Here is a 27,678-nt window from a genome sequence, read left to right as displayed (position 1 = left end):
TGAATACAGGAGTGGAGCCATAAATATTTGATCTGCGTTGACACCAAAGAGTCGTGGAACAAGTAGTTTGTGTTAGCTCAGTCTTTAAAGAAAACAGTCCAATCAACATTTTAAGGAAAAGGTGGCTCACTTTAATAACCACAGGCATTGGTCACTATTTAACAAGACATTCTAAAAAAAGTAATCACAATTTTTCTGATAGTAGTTTACAAGTGGATGGTATACATTAAGATACAGAGGTAGAATTTCACTTTTACAATGCTTCACTAATACAGATTACCAAATTCAAGGCACAAAATTGTTCGCTTTACAAAAAATACTGTAAAAATGTCATTTGCTGTTCTACAACATGAGTACAACTCAAAAAAAAATCTTTACACCCTTTCATATTCTGAATATAGAGTTGCATCAGGCATTATTCTATTTTTCCTTTGCTAATAATTGGCATATGCCCAGCACTTACATAAACAGTTTGTATCTCAGCTGAGTTGCTTTGTCTTTTAGGCACAAGTCCAGTTAGAGAATTCAACACAACAGTTTCCTTGCCTTGGGGGGGTGGGGGAACTCTGTCAGAAGTAAGAATGAGGAAGAAGAAATGAAACATGTAGCCCATAATAGTAAATTGGACTCTGACACATAGAAGGAAATGGAACAGAGCATATTTCAAATTAAGTCAACTTGGAAAAAAAGTCAAATTAAATCACTGACTGCATTCCTAAAAAAACCAGATGCCCAGTACAAGTTTGCTTTGACAGTATGTAAGACATTCATTTGCCTTTGAATTGGCAGAGATTTACAAATTTCTTTTCATCTTTGTTTAAATAGAACACACACAGTTGCAACAAAAGAGAATTACACCACAATTTGGCCATGTGTCCTTTAGAGAACGTGGGTGAACGAGTGAAGAGACGCATTCAGAAACTGTCCTTGAATTTGCTATAAGATCATGAGCAGTAGCTAAAATTGCAAGATTTCCCTCCCTTCCTAAGTAACATAAGGAAAGCCAAACCATTTCTGAAGCATTCCATCTTCTGGTTGGAGACAACTCTTAGAAACCTTAGCAGACTAAGGAAAAGATATCACACAGTGCATCCCTAGAACAAGTAGTGTGACTAGTTTACTGTACATACAGTGATTTTCTAAAGGACAATGGTGGCAGCTACATCATAAATTCATTTGAGTTACCTATCACATTTCCCAAGCACTCTAGTCAGTTTTATTTACAGTATATAAAAATCCATTGATTTTTAGAGTTCAATACACAGGTTTAGGACCCAAGAGAATGCCACAGTAAGATGCTGACATTTGCATCTGTTAGATGCAAGTGCACTTTGCAATTCAGTCATGTAACATTATTGCAATCACCTATAAATGTTAGTCCATCCAGAAGTGTTAAATTCCATTTTTTGCTTCATTGTTGTTTGTAGCCTGTTTCCGTTGAGCGATGAAAGGATACATACACTTGTCCGCTCCCAAAAATCGATACATGCATACCACTGCTTCAAATGGCAGAATACTGGGAAAAAGAGGTTGTAGATTTGTTAGAAGACAGCATAAAACAAAACCTCTGCTTACATGCACCTGTAAGTACATGTACTTACATGCACTATGTACTTGGTCTCCTTAAAAACAATGTAATACCTATTAGAGAGTCTTTTTAAAAGACTTAAGGGACTTTTATTTCACAGGGATACTTTCAGAGAGAATTGAAATTCTAGAGTCCCAATCATACAGGCAAGCAGAAAGGAAAAAGAAGCTGTTTATTCACATGCTTCCATCTTAGACCAGATTTTCTGTTTCTTCACAAGCAGTATGACAGCTTGTTTTAAAGAACAGGGACACGAGGGATGGGGGAGAGGGGGCAAGGGCATCACAGAAGGCCTGGTAAAAGCAAAGCATCGGCTAAAAGCCATATCAGCAGAGGTCATCAGACATTTCAGATATTCTTTAATGTGGGATTAGTGTTAGTTAATGCCATTCTTTGATCACCACATGTCTAACAACCTTGATTTATATTCTAAACTCAATCATCCATCCTCAAGAAGAAAGGTCCAAAGTAAAGAGAGCAATTTCCTTTCCCCCCTCCAGATAAAATTCCAAGAGGTGATTATGTGATGGATACCTGGCTACAGATCCTCCCCCTGTTCTCACCTGAACAAAATATTGTTTTTATTTCAAGTGTAATACTCAGGGGCTCTAGTGAAAGAACAAAATGGGATTCCTCAGGCCCTGGGAATAGCAGCAGGCACTTATTCAGTGGCAAGCAGTACAATTCCAGACATTAGGAGTAATGACCATTGAACCACCAAGAAGTAGATGTCACTGGTACAGGTGTCTCCAGTGCCAGCGGTACTGCTTGTGCAGTGACTGGAGGGCCTTTGATCTAAAGGCTGCTGCCTGGGGCACAGATTATGCAGAAGCTTTGATCTCCCTGTTGGAAGCTGAAGTGTTGAACCAAGAAAACCCAAAGGGCTTTTGATGTGGCTGTTGTTGCTGTAAGGCACCGCTTGTGCAGGAAGCGCTGAAGCACCCTCTGAGCTTCTGGGTGAAGGAGTTAGTTCTTAAATATACTGACAGTGGCCTTCATTTGTGTCAGAATAGACACATACATCTCTCTTCCAGGAAAGAGGTGAGCAGTGAATATACCTCTATTTTTTGGTGAGCCTGTCCACCAAGAGATGCTTGAGCCAGAGGATAATAACCCCCTTGTAAGTGGAATAAAAAACACCAAGGTGCTCAGTTTCAACCATCATTTGCAGAAAGAAAATAATACAATTATATATTTTATAGGTTCCTCCCACACACTATATATTTAAAACAAAACACAGATGCCTGTGAAGCTGTTCTCCATACACTAGAATTCAAGTGATGTTATATCACAGGAATTGAAGCAGTTCCTGCATTATCTGGCATCACTGAAATGTTAGCCTGGTTACAGATTAAAACAGATTTCATTCTAAAACTGCAATGTGTTAGAATGAAAGAAGTTATTCCTTTAAATAGATCTTTTGCCAAACTTAGACTCTGAAAATTAGTTCTGAAAACACCAATTTTCAGTTTATCTACCATATCTGTGCAAGTTCTGAAGAATCTCTAGGTAGGAAGGGCCTTCTCACACACTTGTTCTAGAAACAAGCAGCTAGAGATTCCTCTGCTGATAGCTGCCTCATGCCCCATTCCTAAAGAGGGACTCAAACAGTGGAATTAAAAGTCTGTTAAAAAGAAAATAGGAATCCAAGGAGGATGGAAGATACAAGCAGGTTAAAACAAAGATGCATAGATACAAAGGACCCCAGTTAAATGAAGCTTTCCAAGCAAGCAACCTACAAGCTTGCAAGCCAAAAGAGACTCATGCATTCTAGCAAAATGGCACCTATGGCATGTGTGGGTGGGAGGGTGTTTGTATCATGAAACTGGACATGCTCATGTATTTTATGGATTGCATTGCCAAATAATTAGCACTTCAGTTCTTACCTTTTCATGAAGGTGACCATGTACATGAGGCGAGGTGTGCAGATCATTGGCTGGTCTGTAAGGATGGCTCTCATAGCCTGTTTCACACAGTATTCAGGTTTCAAGGGTGGAAGGAAAGGCTCAATTTCTTTTCTGGAACATTTGATTAGGACAGATTAATATGATACCCAAAGGACCATAGACATCTGTGAACAGTTCATTAACTCAATTTCTTTTTATATTTCTTTAACTCAATTTCTTTTTTATATTCACTGTTAAGTTACAAAGACTATAGCTCAAAACTTGCATTGTATGTGTACAAAAGGACAGAAGACAGTGAATTCAGAAAGTCTCTTTTTGAGTCCAACACTAACATATACTAAAGCAGATATAAAATTAAATATTTTTATGGTAACACTTGAGTTACCTTTAAATACTTAAGGCACTACAAGCATAGAGCAGAAGGAGAATTCTACTCACCTGATCCTGCACCCTCTAAACATTCCTGTGTCTACAAGATAAGGGCAGACTAAAGTAGTTTTGATTCCATCCTTTTCAGCAGCCTTCAATTCATGGCTCAAAGACTCATGGAAGCCTACAGCTCCAAATTTGCTGGCACAATAATCCTGTGTTGGCAATGATCGAAGCAGGAAAAAAAAAAGGGATAGATATTAATGATGTTCAAAGCCAGCATACCTGAGGTGATTCTGCACAGATTATCAAAGCAACAACAAAAGACACTCACTGAATAGAGCACCACATCAACTCATTTATCACTTTACTTTTGAGGTAATTAGCACAGAACCATGAAAGCAGCAAAACTGAATGTGGGAGGATATTACCTTGGATTCAAGTCTTTGAATCAGGCAGGCTCACATGACAAGTTACTCCAATTACCAGTTTGCTTAATAATAAATGGTGCAACAAGGGACTGAGATACCTAATACTACCTTGGGTCAGATTTGAAAAAGCTCGAAGAGTTGGCAGGGCATAGGTGTAAAAAATCTTAAGTGTTATTTTTAAGGTTAGGTTCAACAAAAGATGCAACCAAGACTTGAGTTTTACTATGAGACGCACAAAAACACTCCTGCTGTCTATGCAATTACTTTTTAATGTTGCTGAACTTAGTGTGTTTTCAGTTGGATGTGTCCATCTATGTCAGTGGTCACATCCAGTCTAGGAAATTCCTTGTAGCTTTCTCAAGACAGTAATCACTCTAAAAAGCCCTAAGTTACACCATCTTCATTCATTTATGTTATGAAACACTGCAGTTTAAGGTCCTGGATTGAGCCTTACCTCTACGCAAAGAAGCCTATGCTTTGGGGTAATATGACCATTATTATTTTAGACAACTTAATCAATTTTCACTAACTGGATGCTTTTTGTTCACACTTGCATTTGTACTAATGACTTTAAAAAATTACAAGCTCTAGTCCTAACTTATTTTTAGGCACCAGACAAGTCTCACAAACTGGAGTTCTCAAACACCTGCTAGTGAAGCAGGTGAGCCATTCCTTCCAGAACATTTGCAGTCATTTCCTCACAGAAACTAGAAACATTACTTTTAAAAGTCCTTGCCTTTGCCTTCAAGCTTAGCAGTGAAGATCTTGACAGGAATAGGCTGAATGGCTCCTTTCAAGTTCCTAAATTTATCAGGTAACTCAAAGATCACCTGGCATTCTGAAAGCCTCAGCCATCCTATGATTTTGCTCTGAGTGCCAGCTTCACCATCCGAGTAAATGAATGCAATGCCTGCCCAAGTCCTGTGGCTCCCACTCACAGGGAGCCACGTGTTGATATGGTACTCAGCACCATAACCTCCAAATATCTTTGAAGATTTGACCTTACTTCCTCTAGCTGATATTATTTAAAAAAAAACTTATCTTTGGCAAAAAGTGACACATTTTTTGCTCATTATAGTCTAACAAACCTCCACTCCAGCAGTACTGAATAGCCCCAAGGAACTTGCAACTGTCACAATGTGTCCATGGTTCATCTCCAGCATCTTGGGAAGGAATGCTTTAGTGGTCTACAAAAAGAAAACAACAAAACCCAAGAAAGTACACATAAGCAACATAAAAAAAAAAACACTTCATGAACAAGCCACATTAGCAATGAGTTCTCAGAAACTGTCAGTTTATTATCAAGAATATAGAAATACAATCATTTTACAGGTTTTGAACTTGAGTTTGTCTAAAATGCTAACAGAAAACCTACAGCTTGTTTGTGAATCCAAAGAACAAGACAACAAGGATTATATCTGTAGAAATCCTAAGGTTAAAGAATCAATTGAGCTCAGACATGTTTATTTTTCCAGAAGAGACTAGTTATCAGAAGGAGATAATTTGACCTTAAAATGGAAGCCACATTTTTTAAGACAGAAAACAAAATGTGAAATACTTAATCACACCATCCAGCACATCTCTGTTGAGACCAGTACCAATTATCAGTTTTAATTATTGACAGTATTTTTTAAGTTAGATATTGCTAATTTTATCCAAGTCACTTATTGCCTTCAATATTTTATATTAAAAGAAATACTACAGGTAGAGTTTTTGCTGTTGTTACTTTTTACCTACAATAGAGCCAACATCTGCTGTTTTAAATTACTTCCCATCTTTATTAGTATCCATAGCACTGCTATAGCTAAAAGGACAAGATGTACATTTGTGTTACTAATTCCTTAAATGTTTAAAAATAAAACAAAAGAAACTCAAAGCAAGTCTCAAGATGAAACTTTAATTTTAACCTCCAATTTTTATATTTTGGTTATAACAAAATTTGTTTCTGTTTAAAAACCTGAGTCAGAGTCAACACCTTTAAAAACATTAGGTTTTAAGCAACACACATTGAAGGTACTTGCTGGAAGATCACCCCTACCAGAATACCTTTGCCATCTCTTTCCTGAAGCTGACTCAACACCTCCCCATTTTACATATTTATCAGGGCACCATATTTACAACAAAAATCAATGAAGTAATAAAATGGTATGTGTAGTTATAATGTACTTCAGCTTTTAGGGTGTCAGTGTACTATATGAGATCACTTCTAAATTGCCCAAGAACTTCAGACAATGCTTTTTAATCACAAACATGCCTAGTTAATATGTTAATCTATTAGTGACAGAGCTACTAATCTATTCCAATTCACTCAGTACCATGAATGCTTTATCCTCCCAAAAACCAACTCTTCCCCTGTAATTTGTATCCAAACGCAGAGCATGCAAATGCCCCTTAGTATTTCCTACTTGCTTAATTGATGGTCTGAGTCTTGTCAGCTGCATTCTTAAAAAGACATGCAAACTACAGCTGAATCCATCTAATTCCATTCTTATGCTGTCTGCATTTTCCAATCACAGACGTCAGGACAGTTTTGCTCTAATGATTTTCACATGTTCTTGTACAACGTTTTTGCCTGCAGGTGTTAAATGACTAATCCAGACCTCCTAACACCACACAAAAGAGTGTTTTCACTGGACAGCTGGCAGATGATAGAAGATTAACAGACCTCCTGACTCCTTGCCTTTTCTACTGTTGATTCATACAACTTCTAGATTCTGTCATAACTACATAACAAAGCTAATTATAAAAAAATAATCTGAGAGCAAGCTGCCTTGCGTTTGTTTCTTTCCTCATGGCAGGGATCTCTAAACCTCTTACAGAGAGCCTCGGACAAGAATTCAGTTTGCTGTTAAACTAATCTGTGCCAGGCACACAAAGTTTCAGCCTCTCTTCCCATGTTGCATGGCAACAAAGGCGAGTCATCATCGGGCATGGCCACCCGAAAAAGAGGCTCCGCTTGGACGGCACTGAAGTTTTACAGAGTGTTCTTTATTTGCAGCCTGCCTTGCACACTGCAACACCAACTTTGTGTATGCCAGCCCTGATCCCTGTACGACATCCACACTCCCAGCTCAGTCCTGCTAAACCATTTACTCTACTCCCGAACATTTGTCAGCTCCATCAGCAGTTTCCACTTATGTCTCAGCTATCTGTCCACATCACATTGGAATGACTGATTGCCACTTCACATTGCCAGAAAGCTTGATAATGCAGACTGAAGCTCTGGCTGCAAACCACAGCAACTACAGAAAAGGGGCCTTGAAGTTTGTCTTGGGGTAGAGAAAGAAGGGAAAGAAGTAGTGACAGATTTTTTTCCTACCACTTTCAAGGCATGAGTCAGTATTGTCTTCCAGGAGATGAACAGGCAAGTGCACCAAGCTATTATCATGGCTATGCACTGCTTTTTCTCCTCCTTTTTTTGGTTGTTTTTAATATGGTGAATTATAACAATGTGTCTTTAAGTGTCTATGTTTAGCTTGGCTGAGGAAGAGAATTTAAGTCATATATGTATGTATCTACAGACATGTATATATGTATAACCAGACTAGTAAATTTCAGAAGGCCCATTCAACTATGCTATACTATGTCAAAGCATAAAGATTATAAAAATTGAGTTTTCAGAGCTTGTGTATAGACTAACCCATTTTCAACCAGATTAAATTGGCACATGACAAATACAGCTTGTTGAGGACACTTTTGGGCGACATCTTCAGCATCTCAAGTGCAGACTTGAACAACTCCCAGCAGCAGAACTACAGTCACTTCATGTAAGTCACCTCTTAAAAGCCATTTATAGCTCAATTGGAAAAAAACCACAGCTCCTCTGCTTTAAAGACAATTAGAAATTAATGGAAATCTTTGCATGGGACTTCAGTGTTCTGAGACAGCCTGTTCAGAGCAATCCCTATACTTTGTCACGACACATTATCCCAAAAATCTGCTTAAAACCTGAAGTGAGGGAGTCTATAAAGATTGCATAACTATCATATGTAGAAAACTTAGCAGTCAACTATTAGCATCTCCACTAAATGGATGTTAGAGAAAGTCATCTCGATTGCTGCCATCCTCCAGCCATCTGCAGCAGCTGGGAGTCAGCACTCGAAAACAAGCACTGTCAGAGGCAGACACACCCTACCGGGGGATGCATTTCCAGGCTCAGAGTAAATGCTTGCCCACTGCTCCTCCCAGCCTCCTCTCGCTGGGAAAAACAATCCCAAAGTGAAGTTATTCTTTCGTGTTATAAGCAATCCCTAAATAAATCAGTGCTCTTACTGAGCTTCTGGCACCACAGGCATCCTTGATCAAAGCAGCTTCCTCCATACTCTTGATTCCCAGTTTTTCTACCCATTACATAAACCAGATCAACCTAGTTTCTTGTCTCTAGTTTCTTTCAGCTTCAACTACATCTGCCTACCAGACCTGAAGTCTTCTGTGTGCTTGTTGTGCTGCTGACAAACTAGTTAAGAGTTTGACTGGTTTCGGGCAAGATGCCTCCTGGGTGGCCTTCCCATCTGGAGTTTGTCTGAACAGGTACACAGACCACATTAGTCTTCTGAGGTGATGCATGGACATGCTAATCCTCCATTTAAAAAAAAATAAAATTAGAAGACACCAAGCAAAAGATGGGTTTTGTCCATGGCATTAGAGGTCATGAACCAGGTCCCCAAAATAATTCAAATCAAGTCAAGTGGTTTAATTGAACTATCTGCCTTCTGGTTTGATCCTCAGAGGTTCAGTTTTACCTCTCACAGCTGCACAGGAAGACATTTAACCAAAACATAGAAGTATTTAAAGTCAGAGCTGGGTCATTTATTCATGACAAACACACCACAGTTTTCAACACTGAGGAGAAACCAGTAAGTAGAATGTAGAGGATGAAAGGAATTGTGATGCAGCAGGGCGAACAGTCAGGGAAGTTATGCAGTATCCAACATAGAGAAATGCAAGTTAAGCACCTTCTTCACCCAAAACTAACTTTTTGTTTTTTTAAGGGAAAAAAAATCCCAACAAAAAACAAAATCAAAAAGCAAACCCTAAAAGCATAGTGGGAACATGAATTTTCTAACCTGCAGTATACTTTAGATAGATAGAAACTAGGTAGGAGAGACAGAACATATAAAGCTGTAGTGAACAGAGTAGAGCTAATTTTTCAAACTGGTTCAGCCTTTAAGTTTTTTGGAACCTAGAGATCAATTCCTAATCTTCTGAGCATGTTGCTCTATACTAATAAGACCAAACTATTCCCAGTAGCTGTAACCAAACTTCTATTTCATGTGCACACAGCTTAAATGACTTATTTCTCACAAGTGTGAAACTGAACAAGCATTTACATGTCACTTCATAGCTTTCGTAATCTGTTCTCAACATTTTGGTTTACGGCAAATTAACTTCTAACAGTCTAGCACTTCTTCCCTCCCCTTCCCCAAATTCTTTAGTTCCATTCTTAATGAAACAAAACTCCAAAGATTGTGAAACACAAAGAGCAGCACAGCTGCAATGTCAAGACAAATTAGTCTAAATACAGCAAATGAGAATATGAAGAAATACTGTGTTTGGGAAAGTGATTTTTTTAATTAAATTTTGGATTAATTATTTTTAAAGAAGAAAGCAAGCATCCACAGAAAACAATGTTAGCTGTATGCCGTTCAAAACAATGGAAACTGAATGCAGAAAGCACACCAAAGTAGAAAAGTATGTGCTGCCTCATGTTTAGAGAGTTGCCTTTATAGCAAAGAAAGAAATAGACAGGTACCAATACATAAGGTCCTTTAAGTTTGTCTTTTTCAATAAAATACATTTCTTCATACTATCTGCCTTCTCTCAACAGCCTTTCTAAACTACTTTAATGGCATAAACAAGCTGTATTACTGTAAGGTTGCAGTACCTTTATGCCAAAGTCTATGCCAAAGCTCATTTTCCATACAGGTCCTTCAGGTAAGAAGCGTGATTAATTCTTTTGAATATCAAAAGAGGTGAGTTTTCACATCACTAGTTATACACAACAGTGGTGCACTAGTATAAGAGAGAAAACATTTTCTCCTGAGCCACAGCTATTCCTGACAGCCAGAACTACTGACTAACAGCACAAATGAATGCACTTTTGGGTAAATGTATTGTTTCATCTTAATAAAAATTATTCAGGCAGATCCAAGAAGCAAAATCGGTGTGGTTAGGCAAGGACTCAGTTCCTAGAGATATCTGGATGTAAGGTGCCAGAGACCATAGCAGCCTGATGTCACATGTTTGCTAATTTGTTAGTTTAAACTAACAGTAACAAGAAAAGTTTTTAATCTAAAATACATGTTATATCCTTCTTCTCCTTTAGCATGGACATACAGTCTTTTCTTCCCATTCTTCTTCACAGCACAGCACAGTGCAAGCTCTCTTACTCCTGTGCAGGACAGCATGTGGCCACTCCACCCTAGAACCAAACAGATTTCACATGCCCCAGTTTCTTGTTTCATTCCAGTAATTGAGAAGAAATGTACCAAGATCCAACAAAAGAGCACCTCTAATTTTTCTGCAGTCTTACCTGTAGTAGGTTTGTCCGAACAATATGGTATTGCACTAATGCACTACTATATATGTTGAAAGGGAAAGGAAGGTGCCTGAAAGGCAGAAAACCCCCATGGCAAGCTTATCAGTAAACACACTAAAGTTATTTTCAGCTAGTCATACAGCCCAATTCACTTCAGAAGACAGCCACTTTACATACAGTTTATAAACACAGGCTAAAACCTCACTTACAGGATTACAGGGGAAGTCATCACCAAATGGTTTAAGAAAAGGCCTTGAAAATATACCCTAGAACTCTTTCACAGGAGGATTTATCAAAGTTAGGCAATGTAATATCCAAAATGCTCCCTCACACACCAAAGTATGAAGTTGCAAGCCTGCCTTTAACCATTTACTTTCCTTCTAGCTTTTTTTTTTGTTCCAAAGAGAACTGAGAATAATTATTTGCCATTTGCACAATCATCTCAATTACTTTTCCCATATCGCCTCCACATCCTTCCTGAATTATCTCTCTACAAGCATCTCTGAAATGTTAGCTTAAGGTGGGAATAGTAACTGCACTATGACTACATGAAAATACTAATAGTGAGTTGAAGACTAGAGAGACCACACAATACAAAGGACGTGGCTCTGACAGTAACAGGCTGAATACAGCAGGCAGACAGAAGTCTACAACTACTGTTGACCTTGCTAACACAAGGGACCAAAGCTGTACTTTAAAGGACCTCAGATGTCTCTACTGACTGTTTTCAAGAACTGCTGGGCCCCTTCTGGATAATTAGCCACTGTCTAAGTAAATATTTGAATAGCTGTAGAAATTAGAACTATTTTTGTTCTTTGGTTTCTATTCACAAGAAATGATAATGAACTATAGGTCAGAATTACACAGCCTTCCTAGAGTAATGAATAAAAAAATAAAGTACATTTCTCTGAATTTTTTTAATACGACTACCTAGATCCTTTTGAAGCAAAAAGGATCAGGAGTTTTTGTGTTAAAAGCAAAATAGGAAACTGTTCACAGATTGCCCTCAAGTGTGCCTTGCACAGGCCCTGCATTCAGAATAAAAAAGCTAGATCTTACAATATTTCATCTCAAAAGAAGTCCCTTTGTTATTTATCTCCTGGCAGGCAACACAACCTTTAAGTTCTCACTGAAGGTTTATTTGTCCTTCACATAAAAACCCACTGTTTTGGGGCCAGGGGGATTCCTTTAATATTGAACTGCACCAGCAGTTAATGCTTAACATACATGCACAGTAATAATGCTACAATTGCCGTGCAACCGGGAGCCCACGAAAGAACACGACAGACTTAAACAAAAGTCTATAATTATGATGAGTTGCACAGAAGTAAAGCCACACAGACACTTCTCAATACCTTGGATAGCCTTCATTAGCAGACAGAGATATATCTACTCAGTTTAAAAAGTGAAGGTAATAAAAGAAATACCCTCAAGACATTAAGTCACAAATTAAAAGAAACAATTAATTTAAAACTTTTTTTAATTTACTGAGAAATAGGCATACTTTTCTTCTCTCCCAACTCTGCATGAAATGCTGCATTGAAGTACATGAAGTCTTAGATTAGTAAAAACATAAGCTAATACTTGATTCACTCAGTTTAGAATTGATTATTAATTTATGGAAGTAATTTTCTCTACCCTCATGACCAATGTACATACATAAAATCCCACCTTTCTCAACAGACACATCAAATCAGCTGAGAAGCATTAAAGTTGTACAAAACAAGGTTAAATCCTATTTATGGAAGTTTGTAAGTGGATTTGTTAGTAGCAATAAGCATCTGTCACCACATTTGCAGAAGAATAAGTATGCTACAGCCCACATTTACATTACTACATTGTTTAGCATTTGTATTGTTTAGGGTTCAGTTCCAGAATTTCTCCAGTTTTCAAAGCCAATAGTCACCACTTTTCCTACGAAGAGTTTAGTTATCACAGTGGTTCCTCTTACATGGAGCTAGCTCATGTTGTGTTTATCAGACAAAAGCTGAAACTGAATTAAATAGTTTCCTTAATCAGAACTTAGTGCCACAAAGCTGTTTACAATGGGTAGACAGTAAAGATAAGATAAGTAATGCTATTAAACAAAACAAAAAAAGCACACAGGAAACTAATACCACTAGTTATCTCTCAAACATTAATCATTGATTTCCACTCTTTACTACTAGAACTAATTATGCTCTGCCTAGGGCAACTGAACATTGCCTGACTTAATTGCCTTTTGTATAGTTTGTTAACAAGGCTTAGTTTAAATAGGCTGTGTCTACAGAGAGAGGGATATGAAAAATGCTTAGGGAAGGACATTGCAACAGAAACTTTTATTACTGCTGTCTTTTCACATCACTACACTGTCTCCCCCTCCTTCCTTGTAAGGACTTAATTTCCTGCTATCATACCCCACACTGGGGCAGAAAACAGATTTGTTCTCCCTCTCACCTAAAGTGTAGGTTAAGTACTCAAGAACACTACCTAAGTAATACAACTCTGACTTCAGAAACTTGCCTCTTGAGAATCAAGGTGGAAAAGGTGTCACTGTAAGCTTTATAGTGCTCTGCCACTAATCAGACTTCAAGGTCTCTTCAGTAAAGCTTTTCTGCATCCTCAACCACTGCATCAAACTAGATTTTGTGGGCACCATAACCTAGAGCAGGGGTTTAGGTACACAGAACAGAGGTAAAACGAGCCCTAATTTCTCCTAAAGAACACTTTTAACATCTGTTTAGGAGTCACTACTAATATATAGTTTCTGGGCATGAAGAAATTGAGGTATTCAAGCTGAACTACCCTTCTTAACACTACACCAGCAAATGGAATTCAGAGCCTTTATGTTATTGATAACAGTTTCCACCTTTCTGCTCCCAAGAACTATATTTTTTTCTTCCTAAGACATTTTAGATTTACCTGGTTTTTTTTAAATGATTTCCATCCTCACATGACAGGCCTGTCCTGTAAAGTGTCCAGTCTAATGTCTATATGCCACCAGTCATTTTTGTGTAAACATCTAGTTGCCTTTAAAGGACATGCTTGTACCTATACAAAACCATAAATGCACACCAACTTGTCCATGTCCACCTGTACTTGCTGACATTGCTTGGCTGATGTGCTTCCTATGTATGCAGCAGTACACAAAACTGCTTCAGTCCCTGATTATATATTTGGACTTCTCTCCTGAGTCTGCAAGTCTTTGATTTCATACAGGTATGAGAAACAAAGCACATTCTCACTGGTTGCCCATAGAGATGGTGAAAACCTCCAACCTTAGAGGAATTAGAAAGCTGTTTGGGCACAAGCCTGAGCAACTGGCTCTGGGTGGCCCAGCTGGAGCAGGGTAGGTGGACCAGATGACCTTCCCATTCCCACCTCAGCCATTCTGTGATTCTCCACTTAAGTACATTAATTGGCTGTTCAACAGCCCATTCCCTCTTTCTCTTACAGAGGAAGAAGTTCGTAAGCCAGCAGAGACCTTGCACTCTTCATCACTGTGTTAACTGCAAGTTTGTCAACACAGAATCTTAACTAACTGGAAAGGATGCCAACTCCTCTGCTCCATCTCTCCTGTATCTCTCTGACAAGACCTCTTGCCTGCAATAAATTATCCTGATCTGAAGCAGTGTCTCCTACTTCCATTTCTCCTTCTCCTTTGGTCTCAAGCCCCTTCTGCTGGAGGGAGGGCCCAATAAAGCAGTGCAGAGCACCCAGCTGAATTTCTTGAGGAAATAACATTTAAGCCAAGTTCAGCACATACATGTACCATACTGCTTTCAAAACCTAATTATGTCCCCTGGCTATCAGAAGTCCTCCAGTAACTACACTACCATGCCAGCATCTTTAGGACATTCTGAGCCCTCACAAACAATTTTTGGCACTTTGAATTTTAATGGTTTTAAAGTTTAGTCAGAGCAATCCAAACATATTGGATTCTTGACAGCTAGCAATGAACAGTAAAAAAGAGTATCTCTGCCTAAGTCACAAAGTGCAAAACAAATTGCCAATGATGTTTGTAAATGCCAAAGTAATCTAAAAGATGAGACTGAGTAATAGAGATAAGATGACATAGTAAGAGGGCCATTAGAGGCCCAGCTATGTGTTTAATCCACCTTACACATAAAACAAGCAAGTCTAGACCAAAGTGGAACAAATGTATACCTGCAGACTTCTCCAGACAGCACAAACTTAGGGCATAACCAAGCACGAGAACCAAAGGTTTCAAAGTACTTGCTTGCAAAAAGCTGACCTCTTCCCTCCTGGTCAAAGGCATTTTATTAGACAAGCTAATATTTACTCTCCATAAAAATTAATCTGATTCTACTCTCAGACTATCATAGCTATCCAAAACCAATTACTATTAATTTAAATGAAGTATTACACAGTTGGCAGCCACTGAAAAGTAAGATGCATCTTAGAAAGTGAATCCTTCTGCTCAAATCTGCCAGGTCAGTATTTGAGCATTCTATATAGCCATGACTAACAAAGAGCTCCAATGTGGCTGTGACAGTACAGATACACTCCTGCAAATTCAGGAATTTAAATTACAGTCTGAGTAGGCAGCAGCACCAAGCCTGTATTCTTCCACAGGCAGATCTATCAGTAAAGATGACCTAAAAATAGGTTTCTCCAAATGTCAAATTTGAAATTACTTTAGAGTTTTCTACTCAAGTAAAACAGGAAGTTAACACTTGCCTACTCCCTTCTACAAAAGGAGGCTTAAGCCCTGCTGAAGTCAAGTGACTAGAAATTCTACTTTGTTTATATACTGACAAATGGCTGTGTCAAAGGATTTGTAGCGTTTCAGAGCTATGTTGACATTAGTGTAACAAACACATTAGTTCCTCACCTTCATTAGCACAAGTTTGCAGCAAATGTCCAACCATTTGGAGAGCAGTTATTTACTGCCAGCTATTTGATAATCTTGACAAAAATGAAAACATGCCCCTATGAGTCTGCAAAAAATCCACATAACAAATTCATTTTAGAAAAAAAACTATTAGATAAGAGCTCAGAATTTTTTGTTCAGTGAACAAGAACAGAATCCAACTTTTAAACCCACGTTTTTCTCCAGCTTGCCATAAGCTTAGTCATCTTCTGTACTATTTAGTAAAGCTTGGTATTGTAGTCTACAGGTTTCCAAAACATTAATAGAGAACAGTACTGTCAGAACCACTTATGGAAAATATGAAGTCATCATTCATGTTTTATGATTTATGTAGTAGGCTTTTTAAGAAGTGGCTAAGCAGAAAGGGACTGCCATACTTTATAAATACCTTAAGGCCAGTACCTCTGTAACAATGCAATTCCTAGAGTACTTGCAGGCAGATGAAAGCTGAGTCACTTTACTCATCCTACCCAACTCAGTCCCCAAGTCATTGTTTTGAATCATTTCCTTCATAACAAGGAAAGTGATCTTGCTACAACCGAGTATCTCACAAGAGGAACAAGACTAGAAAGAAAGTTTCTTTTTCTACACAGCAGTCTTACTTAGTGGAAACAGAAAACTAGGGAAGATGAGATTTAACTAGAGATTTAACTTCAGTGTTTCTTCAGGAAACAGTAAGACCCCAAAAGACTATGACTTCCTACAAAGTAACTCACTGAAGGAGAAGTAGCATTTCTAAAATGCATGAAGCCTGTAGGTTTTTAAAAACCCAGGTGTTTATGTTTCATACTTCTCCCCACCCTTCCACAAAAGGGGGTACAGAAAATAAATAGTCTCAGCAGGTAAATTTTTGCTTCATAAGCCAACAAAGGATAAAATGATCAAAAGACTCCAGCTAATACAGTGGCTAAACCAGCAACTGATGCAATTTTCAAAGACTTTGCTTGCACAGGCATTTTAAACAAACATCAAACTACTCACTTTCTTAGGGGGTGAGTCTTGAGAGAAGAGAAATACTTCCTTTGCATGTCTGTGGAAACTATGCTTATTTCCCACAAGCTGAAACATGGCTCCAGCCTGGGTTTTTTTTCCACATTCTGTGTTAGCAAAACTGATTTCCAGAGAAGTCAAACAGTGCAGTAGGCACAGAGATCACAGCAATTATAGTATTGTTTCAAAGTAAATAAGCTAAAGCTGTTAACACATTACCTGATGTGTACAGAAAACCAGCATACCTTTATCTAAGGGTTTTTAACAGTTGTAATTAAAATACTCTGCCATCTCTTTTGAAGTCATTATATTCAGACTGTTATGCCAGAGGAGGATTTGTTATGGCTTGGAATCATTCATGACTACTTAATTATTTAGAGGACGTAAATCCTACTAAAAAAAAAAAAAGGTCTAAGAATGAGGTTTCACTGGGATAATCACAAAGGCCCCGTTCAGCTATGTGGTTTTATTCTATTCCTCTTCAACACTTCCCCCACACATTGGCTACTCCAAGACTGAAATGCTGATGAGGTGATTCTAGCCTTCAAACAGAAAAATGAATCAACTTGGGCAAGAAAATTAGCAGCTTTGCTCCCTGCCCTGCAGACAAGTTAGTGAGCAGAACCAGCTCACCCTGACACCAGCTGAATATAAAAACTAGTGCAAGGTAAGACACAGATTCAAGGGATCCCACTAAGACAGACTGCCACCACTAAGCTGCCTTGTAGTTTCATCCTAGATCAACAGGAATTTTGGACAACTTCTAAACACACACTTGTGAGCTTTTTCAAAACAATGCTGAAAAGGGGAGTGCTTGAGAAGCTGTCACACAAGTTCAAACAGATGGCAGAAGCAACCAGCACCAGGGCACATTTAGGTGCAGAATTCAACAGCCAAACAAACTTGAATTTCAAAAGGTTCACACTAAGTCAGCCACCTCAGTTCCGCAGCTGTTCCAGCATATCTTGGCCTACCATGCCCTCCCATCCCAGTTGTGATAACTTACTCATGTCAAGTGTTAATTTGACTGACATATAAATCATTTTACTAATATAATTATTTACAAGAACAGAGTGTTCATTCAAAAGTGTAAGCACAGATGTAAATCTCTCCCCATTTGTGACATATCTTTCAAACTAAACCTTCAACCCCCAAGATTCTATCAATCTCAAAGTCTATACCTACTCACCTATATTGTAACTGCATTTTGAAAGACTGAAAGACTCTAATTTTTAGCAGATGAAGACGTCTAAGACCACAGGTAAAAGCACATGCAAATCAGCTTCAGTTTGCCTTCTTCTAAAGATATCTCCCATTTTTGAAAAAAGACAGAGGTATCAGTAACTCAGTTTTACCATCAGTGTCAATAGCCAGAAACCTAAAAGGTCAAAGGGAGCAAGGCTTATCAAGTGAGTGAGGCACTGGCTTTTACATACAGAGCATTGTGGAAAGATTTAGTACTACAGTACGTAAAATCCTTTCCTCCCTGCAGAAAAACCCCGGAAGCAAAATCAAAGCATGAGAAGCACTGGGAGAGAGTAATAGCTCACAGCTGATAAGGATAAAAGTAGAAAAGATTTAAGAAGTGCAGTGCTAAAATGACAGAGATGGTGCTAGAAAACATAACATTCATCTTTCCTCAGCCTGTCTAGTCAGAGTAATTGATGACACTGAGAGCTATGAAAAAGGATTGCTTACCCACACAGATCAGTTAAGAAAGGTCTTAGGCAGTGTTGCAAACACTGGGTTAGCAGGACACTTGGCTGCATCATAATTAGGATTGCTTTTCTCCGCCACTGAGCACACGAACACAGTTGTCTTCTCCAATTCTGCTACAGTCACTTGGTTATTACAGAAAGTTAATAACATAATGACACAAAATTAATTTAGCCAGTTTTCATAAAGTAAAGGTAGATGTTACCTGTAGATGGAAGAATATGGAACTTTAAACTCCATTGCCCTCCTAACCTCTACAGGACAAGAAAGGCATACACATGGTATTTTAGATGAGCATTTCACTGAAACATTGAAGAGCTGCTCTCTCCACTTGTAGCAAGGTTAGGCACCACACTGACAAACACCATTGTCACATTCAAGGTTTTCCTGTCTCCCCACATCCTTCACAAGCAACTACATAATTGCAGACCAAAGCCAGGTCAGAGGTTTTTGCTTATTCAGCTGACCTACTGTGTTCCATAAGAAGGAGGAATACAACCATCACACTGATCACTCATCCAGGACCATGCCTTCAGAGAAGATTAGCAATCCTGAAAACATTAACACAGTTTGCTGACAAGTCTCCAAGCCTCAGAAAAAGTCAAAGGAGACTAAAGAGTGAGATTTTCCGAAGTGCCTTACCTCTGCAAACTGTACTGCAACTCCAGCTTCATTTTAGATGGATGTAGAATTGCAATAGTTAATACTTCAGATGTGCTTCAAGTAGTCTTGGCATGGTCTCTTCAGGACAACTTTCCCTAAGTGAACTTTCACAATGCTTTTCTGCGAAACATTATGGTTTTCACCTAAATTCTTCAAGCTTAATGCAGTTTAGCAAATGGAAGTAAATGGCTGATCATACCTTGTGCTACCACCTTGGACACAAACCTACAGGCAACAAACAATCCACGGGTCACAATCTGAGAATCTATGATTCCTATTCCTTGAGACTAAGATCCACGCACCTTTTAAATTGTGCAGCAAATTAAATTCCAAGTATGTCTGAGAGAAGGTGTCACAAAAGCTTAGGTGTAACTGAAGCAGCTCAAGGAAAACTTTATGGAAGGTCATTTGAAAGCTGGTAACTGACTGGAATTAAAATCAAACACTGTACATCATCTGCGAGAGGGAAGGGAAATGCACAAATTCAGCTGTTATTTGAGCAAAAGTCAGCATTCTCCATCACACAAGGAAGGTGCTCTAGCACAGAAAGTATATGTAGGAAGGCTGGCGTTGTAACACATTCAAAAAATCTTCAATATGATTTTCTCACCGCCCTGAGTGTTGCTAACTAATCAAGAGTGCTGTAATTTATTCTGCTCACACTCCTTCATATGTAACTACTTATTTATCATCAAGATACAGTAGACAACGAAGAACCAGGACAGAACAGACTCAATAGCCCTTAGGGACTAGAGCTGAGAAACACGTGGAACAACTACAGTTTGGTGGGCAGCACTGTGGAATCCCAATTATAGATACTAAAACTCATGATTCCCACACAAGGCAAATGAAGAGGCGTTTTGCATAAGACTAAGACCTACCTAGCACCCCCATCCCTACACACTCAGTTATGTGTGTTGACTCTTTGGATGAGTACATTGCTGAAAGATTCATTTTTATCCTCTTCCATTACTATTCTGAAACCGGCGTAAGATTGGTGCTATGGTCAAAGCTCAAACATACAGGCACATAATTCAAGGGTCTGGGCTGGTGTCTGCATCAAAAAATAAAATTTAAAAAAATGAAAAAATATGAATGTTTAAGTGATCACTACACCTAAAACATGATTACAAAGCTAAGATACAGATATACACAAATTGCAAGATACAAAATTAAAAACTGCATGATGGTAACTGACAACTGTGCTTGACACAATGCTAGTCCTTGTAGACCATAAAGTAAACCCATGAAGAAAGTTCTGAGCCAGTAGCATTGCGCCCATTTTAACTCCAGAAATACATATCCACCCCTTTATTTTCCAAAACTTGGGCTAAGTACACTGCTTTATAAAACAGGAAAGTGTAGTTTTCTAGGGCCTGCATCTGGAAGATAGTATTTTCTCATCTGATAGATTCCCTCTCTTTTTTTGAGAAATGAACCCAGAAACATATGAACAGCAGAACCATACCAAAGCACTTATGAGTTTTAAGTAGGACTAATATGACTATTTCCATAGCTAAGAGTATGATTGCTTTTTCCTTCATACTCACTACCCAGCATGCTACCACAGTATATGAAACACATGTGCTGTCCAGGGTAATTTACTGGTGGCACAGAGTTGGAATAATTGAGCAAGGGAAGAGTTAGTTTTGATGATACTTTTTGGATCACGCACAAATGTTTTGCTTGAACTTGATCCGGCTCATTTTTCAAAGAAAAAAGTCAGGAACATGTCGATTAAACTTGGTAAGTGAACTTGAGTATCTTAGGGGACATCATCATTAAAAAGAAAAAAAAACAAAGCTAACTTCACTCATCTGAAATACTAAATATAGCTGGGTGGCCTGTTAGTGGAATATTCTGTCTATATTTGATCATCAGTGCTAGAATCCTAAATTTGACAGCAACAATTAAAAATGATGCCAACAGGCCAAAAGACTTAGCAGGGTATAGTTTCAAATATCATAAGCTGCATTTTCTTCTGTAGAAGATTCCATGTGCAGACTATGTGTAATACTTCTGTATTTGAACTAAACAAACTATAGGCATAAGTGAGCTTCATTTAACACCAGGGAGGTTGAAGAGAAGATAACAATACATACATACTGCTACATTATAGGTAACTATAGCCCCTCCAAGGCTTTAGCAATCCTGTCACTCTAAAGAGACTGGTAAGTACAGCAGCTGTATCAATGGGAATTTGATTTAGTAACTCTGCATTAACCATCTTCCCAAGGTATATTTAAATTTTAGAGGTTTTCATGAATGCCCTAAATACCTGAGTATTGTTTCTCTCTCTCTAATCAGTATTTATCTCCTCCACCAATGTGAGGCCATCTGAAAATTACTTCAATTTCTACAGAGATGCCAGCATATCTTCAAAAACACCAAGGAGCTGTAAATAAATGAAAAAAAAAACCAAAAAAACAACAACCCAGGCTAAGAAAGCAGTACACAAGCCTTTAAACTCCGGGTCCTAGTCTCTCCCTATATGGATTTTTTTTTTTTTTTTAATATGACAGAGCTGAAGCAGAATGCTTTTGCTTCCCCCTTATGGTAAGTTGAAGAGAACTCTAGGAGGAAAGCTTTAAGCTGAAATATTTGGAGTATCCACATGACAGGGAAACACAGATCACTGATGTCTTAGAGCTGAATACTGAAGACCTGTTGTACAGCAGGATCTTCATGTCACAGAATTTCAGAACCTGCTCATCACCCTGCACTGGCCCTTCCCCAGTGACAAAAACTAGAATTGCTCAGGTATTATAGCAATGTCCAATATTAATATTTATGTATCCAGCAATAGATCATTTTTCCAGAAGAAGTGTTAGAGTAGGTACAAGATTCTCAAATTGTCCCAAAAATAAGAGTTGGTAGTTTTATTTGATATGGTGCCATTCTCTAAACCACAGTATTTTTGATACTTAAGCTTTATTGTAAAACTACAAAAAAAAGTCCAATTCCTACATTTACTAAAATCTGATTTAGCAACAGCTTTAAGTTATATTGTGACAACATTTTTGAAATTTGAATCCTGACACATCTTAAAAAGAAAATTTCCTAGTCTGTAGAAATTCATTCTAATAATTGACAAGTGCAGCCAAGTAAGTTATTATTCTTGCAAGAGACTGGCAGGAAAGATAGTATTACACTCCTGATACAATTTTATGCATCTGCAAATTATAGTAAACCAGAGCTGGCTTATTTCAAACCAGGAATGGATTTTGTCCCTATGTTTTCAATATCAGAAGCATTCAAGTTATCACAGCATGAAATAACAGGTTTTTAATACTGCAGTGGATTTTATGCTGTGGAAATTGCTACATGATGCAGTGGTGACATTTTTATATAGAACACTCATAGGAAGGATTACACAAATCATGCATGTCAGCAAAATGGAAAGCATCTGTTTAGGCTGTTGCATGCTGCTAAAGCTCTCTTGACTGCCAGTTTGTGATATGGTACACAGCCCAGTTGGAGTCACAACAGCAAAGAGTGACAGATTTTCATGTCACTGCCTACTGCAGAAGTTGGGCAGCCCTTCGATGGTAGCAGCTAACATAAAAGCAAGATCAGATCACCTGCATTCTGCATGAAGAACAGGCAATCTGATGTCAAATGTTTCAAGGGACAGTACTAGAGCCTTATTTTCAGTTTTTATATAGAAACACATCGAGGCTTGATTAATGATCAAGGGAGGAAAAAGATTTATTTCCCCCAAACCACATTAAAAAAAAAACCAAAAAAACACACAACACACCAAAACCTCAGAAAGTACAGACACTTAACTACTGAAGCAATATTACATGCAAGATCCATGTCTTTACAAAATCCATTTACAGTTTTTTGGACTAAACACCCTGCAAGAATACTTAAAAGCCTACATAATGCTCCAGAGTATTAGCTTTGCTTTTGGACCACCAGTTTAGCTGACACGGAAAAGACTAGCTGTATAAGACTTCACACATCTAGACACATTGTTCTATTTAAGTCAGCATTGACTTGCATCAAAAAAGTTGGCTTCAAATCAGCTGATTCAGATGATATCTTATGAATTAAGTAGTATTACTTTCAACAGAAGTCCACCCACTATTGGTCAAGCCAATCTTTTCTGGGACCATGAAGGGGAATACAAGGAAAAGAGCTTTGCCAACAGAAAAAAAAATAAAAAAGAAAAGCAAAGCAAAGCAGGACACAATCTACAGGAAGTTTACATATGAACAGATCCTCAATTAAACCTAAAGGGTGTTGACTACTCCTTTAAAACTTAAGCCAAAATCTCAAGTTCCGCAGTCGCAGTCCAGACATAGCTATACCTTCTTGGAGTAATTTTTTTTTTTTTTAAAGCCACTTTACACTAACATTTAGAGATAGATGAATGGAACTGTTATGGAAACCCAGTCATAGCAATACTAGAATCTAAGTTTAGTTTTCTATTACTGTAAGAGACTCAGAACACACAGAGTGCTTTAAAAAGGTCTCTGAAACTGTTATAAATAAGTGTATGACTTAGGGCTGAAGGAAGAACAGCTGGAGAATTTAGGATCCTCCCATATTTTAACTCATGGTGATGTCATAATTTAGAGTTCTTGGAAACTGTCAATTCAACATTTAATCCACATCAATAACAGTCATTAAATCTACTACACATCTCTATTGGCTTAAGCACTGATTTAACTTTCATTAAGGGGAACACACAGAACTCTTAATCATAAGAAGTCACATAAGCATTCTCAGAACCTCTCAGATTGCTTTAAAATATATACTTTGAGACTTTAAAAGAGCTTCTAAAAATACTATCTCCTGTGAACTCTCTGCAAGCTTTACAATACATTGGAAAGAGACTGCTCTGCCATTAAGTGTTTCACAGTGCAGATTTGAAGGGGCTCCTTTAGGGTTATGAAACAGCATTTCATTTCCATGTTAAAAAGTTGGCTTGGGAAGGCCTTCTAAGTTTTGAAGATGAGGCACTTTAATAAAATTGTATTATGAAAAACCTTCTTTGACTGATCTTACCTTAAGACGAAGTATATTTTGGATTGCCTAATCCTTTCATTGTTATGCAAGTGTATTTCATAACCTTATTTGAGGAATCAAAGAACAGTTTTAATACTAACAATGGTCTCAGTCTGACAGCTAATGCTAACCCAAGTGTGCATCATGCCCTCCTTCAACACTCCAATTTATGTAACTCCACACCACTATGGGTCTAAAAATAAACCACATGGGAAAATAAGGTTTAGATGGACAAAAAGAGTAAGACCACATATTTGTTCTCCTTAATTAGCACCTGCTAGTTGTGGAGACAATACCATCCCAGAAACCACAGTTAAGATCTTGTTACTTCTACAGGCAGCCTCCAGAGAAAGCTATGAGGCTAAATACACAGGATTCCTGAAAAAGTGTTCCTGGCTTGATTTCTTGAGAAATCTTTTTTGCCTTTCCTCTCAGCCTTCAAAAGGAACAATTTGCCTCCAAGGTAATTCAAACAACATTTTCAGAAGGGGTTTTAAAGATTTTTTTTTCCAGAAATGTGCAACTTTGCTATTGTAATCATCATTAAAACAGTATATTAAAGTTGCTAATGCGCTGGCAGAAGAGTATGTGAGGAAAGAAGCCATTCATTAACAGTAACAACCTTTAAGCAGATTCAGAGATTATTACTTGTAAAGGATTTAATAGCCAAAGCTACAGAAATGGCCTCATAGAACTCTGGATTCTAGGAGTATAAAGCTGATTTAAAACTACTTGTTAACAGTCTTAATACCAGCATTCCTATTAAACAGAACAACCCATTCAAAACAAGAAATACCCAAAGCAATGATCCTACAAGTGAAAAAGAACAAGTGCAAACCTCAAGGAGACAGGAGTTCTGCAACAGAAGTTCATTTCCCAAAATTAATTACCAAAAAGGGCAGCAGAAAGGAGTTTATAGTTACCCAGAAGTGTGCGTGACAGTTAACCATCATGGTCCTCTCAATAAGCTCATCAGGACACTCCAGAAGATGGTGCCCGGAGACGACACCAGCATTGTTAACCAGAACAGACACCTCGCCAACCTCCTTGCGGACCCTCTCAGCTGTCAAGTAGACATTCTCTCTTTTGCCCACATCACAGGTGTACGTGTAAACCTGCAAGTTGCAATGGGGCAGCACATCTTTCTCTCCATCTCCAGCGACTAAAAAACACAGAGAAGAGAACAGAAGGGTGGGGGGCAATAAAGTTCTTGCTCATATTCTGACATTCAAACAAGTAGTTCAAGCAGAAACAGCAAATACAATTTCAAGCCACCAAAACTTCTATTTACTTCGGTGTCATTGCAATACACCAGTAGTCAGCCATTCACTATCGCTGCTACGTGTTTTAGGAAAAGCTGCAGGTTTTAAAGCCGCCGCCGGAGTCCGAGGCTCCGCGAAGCAGGTCCGCGCTCACCGCTGCGGGCACAGGGCCGGCTCTGGCTGGCGAAAGCGCCGTCGGGGCGTCTGATACTCCTGCGCCCGGCGGTCTCCAGCGCGGAGCCGCTCACAGGGCCGGCCACAGGTGAGCGCTGCTCCGGGCTAGACCCGCCGGGCGCGCAGCCCCGGCTGCCTCTGCCCCGAGCCGGGCAGGTGAGCGGCGGGGACAGCGCGGGGAGCCCCGCCGCTTACCTCCGGGGGCGGCGGCAGCCGCCTGCTCGGCCATCTCCCGGTAGATGTGCCGCACCATGCCCGCCGTCTCCTCGTTGCTCTGCGTGTTGATGTCCCACAGCACCAGAAGCGCCCGGCGCCGGGCGAACTCCAGGGCGAAGAGGCGGCCCAGGCCGCTGCCCGCCCCGGTGATCAGGCACACCTGGCCCGCCACACTTTTCTCTTTGGGCCGCACCAGCCACTTGGCCGCGGCCAGCACGAACGCCCACAGCACTCGGAAAGTCACCACGAAGAACTCCAGCAGGATGTTCATGCTGCCGGACCGCGGGGCCGGCGGCACGGAACCTCCTCGCCGCCCGGCTCCCCGACCTGGAGCCGCCGCTGCCCGGGACCGCCCGCCGCGGGCACCGAGGGAGACTCCGCTCACGGGGGTCCCGCCGCCGAGCTCCCCCGCTCCGTGCCGCTCGCCCTCACAGCCCCACGGCCCGCCTCAGTCACGCACGCCGAGGACGGAGCCCGGACACGGTACTGCCTGCCTGTCCTCCACCTCCCTGTCCTACCCCGTCCCGCCCGCGGCCCCGCTACTGGCAGTGAACATCTTGCTCGCTCGACCCCTCTATATAGGGCGGACCGGGCGGCCGAGCCCCTCCCCCGGGCCGGCCCATCCCGCCCCGCATTCCCGGGACCCTCCGCCCCCGCCCCGCTCCGCCCCGCCGCCGGGGGAGGTCCCCGACGGCAACGAGGACGGGGCGGCCGGTACTTTGCGCTGCTCGGGAAGGGCGTCCCGGCGGCTCCCGGCGCCTCCAGCCCGCCCCAGCCCGCCTTCGGACTACAAGTCCCGGGGTGCGCCGCGCCCCGCCGGAGCGCCATCTTGGGTGCGATACCGCAGCGCGGGTTCGAGGAACGCGCACGGGCGCTGAAGGTTCGTGCTCGGGGCTAGAGACGTAGTGAAGCTGGAAGCCCACAGGAACCACCAGGCCGCCGCAGGATGCACGATGCTCGGGTGCCTGGAGATCCTCTGCTGAGCTGTGAGAAACCGCTCAGGAAAACCCCCATGGCTTCTTGGTCTGTCAGCCAAGTACAGAGGTCACTGATATCTCACCCGCTACTGACTGAAATAGGAGCTCACAGGTGCCAGCACACGGAAAGTATTTTCTTCTGTGAGATAACAGCGGCCGCTCCCTGTAGCTGGGCACCCTGCGGCCACCCGGCGCCGGAGCATCCCGCTCCTCCTTTGTCAATTCCAGAGGATGAGAAACAGAGCGTGCCCTTGTCCCACACATGGGTGTGCAGGACTCATCCCACTGCCTCTGCTCGCCTGCAGCCGTGTGCCTTAAGTGCACCATGCTGCGCTTGCTTCCCTGTGTAGCCGCCAGTTTTCAGAAAAGTTGTGGGAACTTTGTGAACGCTGCCTCTCGGACTGAGCACAAATTCGAGTTCAAAAGTTTCAGAAGAAAGTGCAGACAACCTCTTAAGTATATATTGCAGGTGGTTTTGCGTGCTTATTTTAATCTACCTTCTTTATAGTGCTGCTAATGAGATCAAGTGATAGAAACGTCTGTATTAGCACAAAATAACACTATAGTAAAAAAATGAACACTGATACACCTGTAACTAGGATCCAAAGCATCCTCAATAATGTTCGCAGCTGTTAGTGCTGTGCGACACCTCTGCGTGCTGTTAACTGGCAGCAAATAAAGCCAGTAAAGGCAGAGCTCGGCATTCCTTGTGTCTACACTGTTTTTTACACCGGACAGTCCTTTGCTGCTCAGAGTTTTCTCTTCTTCCCGTGTGTGTGTAATGATATGCCGGTGTCTCCCTGGGTGATTTTAGGCGCGCACAGGATGAGACTTAGGAGCCACAACCTTGAGCAGCCTTTCAAGCTGCTGCGCTGGGCAGCGCTGCTTCCCGAGCCGCCCTCCCTTTTCCACGGTGCAGTCACTGATTCCGCACGACGAACAGAAAAGATGCCCAGCC

The 27,678-nt window shown here is 40.2% G+C and overlaps 2 protein-coding genes across 3 annotated transcripts in view; one reads left to right on the top strand and one right to left on the bottom strand.

The window, feature by feature from the left end:
• Positions 1-27,678, top strand: part of RPL7 (ribosomal protein L7) — an 886,137-nt gene that overhangs the window by 850,215 nt on the left and 8,244 nt on the right. The gene's annotated exons all lie outside the window — the stretch shown is intronic.
• RDH10 (retinol dehydrogenase 10) lies at positions 109-27,175 on the bottom strand. 2 transcript variants are annotated; one of them, XM_050970284.1, is made up of 6 exons: positions 26,804-27,175; positions 25,015-25,253; positions 5,384-5,482; positions 3,934-4,079; positions 3,475-3,606; positions 109-1,516 (listed from the first exon to the last, which is right to left on the bottom strand). In XM_050970284.1, the coding sequence occupies exons 1-6, from the start codon at positions 27,045-27,047 to the stop codon at positions 1,393-1,395; spliced, it is 984 nt and encodes a 327-aa protein (XP_050826241.1). In that variant the 5' UTR covers positions 27,048-27,175; the 3' UTR covers positions 109-1,392. The 2 variants fall into 2 exon arrangements, with proteins under 2 accessions (XP_050826241.1, XP_050826240.1); XM_050970283.1 differs by lacking the exon at positions 26,804-27,175 and adding an exon at positions 25,723-26,091.

This window comes from Serinus canaria, chromosome 2 (assembly GCF_022539315.1).
Source record: "Serinus canaria isolate serCan28SL12 chromosome 2, serCan2020, whole genome shotgun sequence".
NCBI lineage: Eukaryota > Metazoa > Chordata > Aves > Passeriformes > Fringillidae > Serinus > Serinus canaria.
The sequence above is the reverse complement of the archived record's forward strand: the minus strand, read 5'-3'. Positions and strand labels throughout refer to the sequence as shown.

Excerpts from the sequence above, each read along its gene's own strand:
- RDH10 (XM_050970283.1), bottom strand. The coding sequence starts at position 26,014 with ATGAACATCCTGCTGGAGTTCTTCGTGGTGACTTTCCGAGTGCTGTGG. Across the intron at positions 25,254-25,722 it reads GGCTGCCGCCGCCCCCGGAG|TCGCTGGAGATGGAGAGAAA; the intron begins GTAAGCGGCGGG and ends TGTGTTTTTTAG. Across the intron at positions 1,517-3,474 it reads ATGGTCACCTTCATGAAAAG|TATTCTGCCATTTGAAGCAG; the intron begins GTAAGAACTGAA and ends TCTTTTTCCCAG.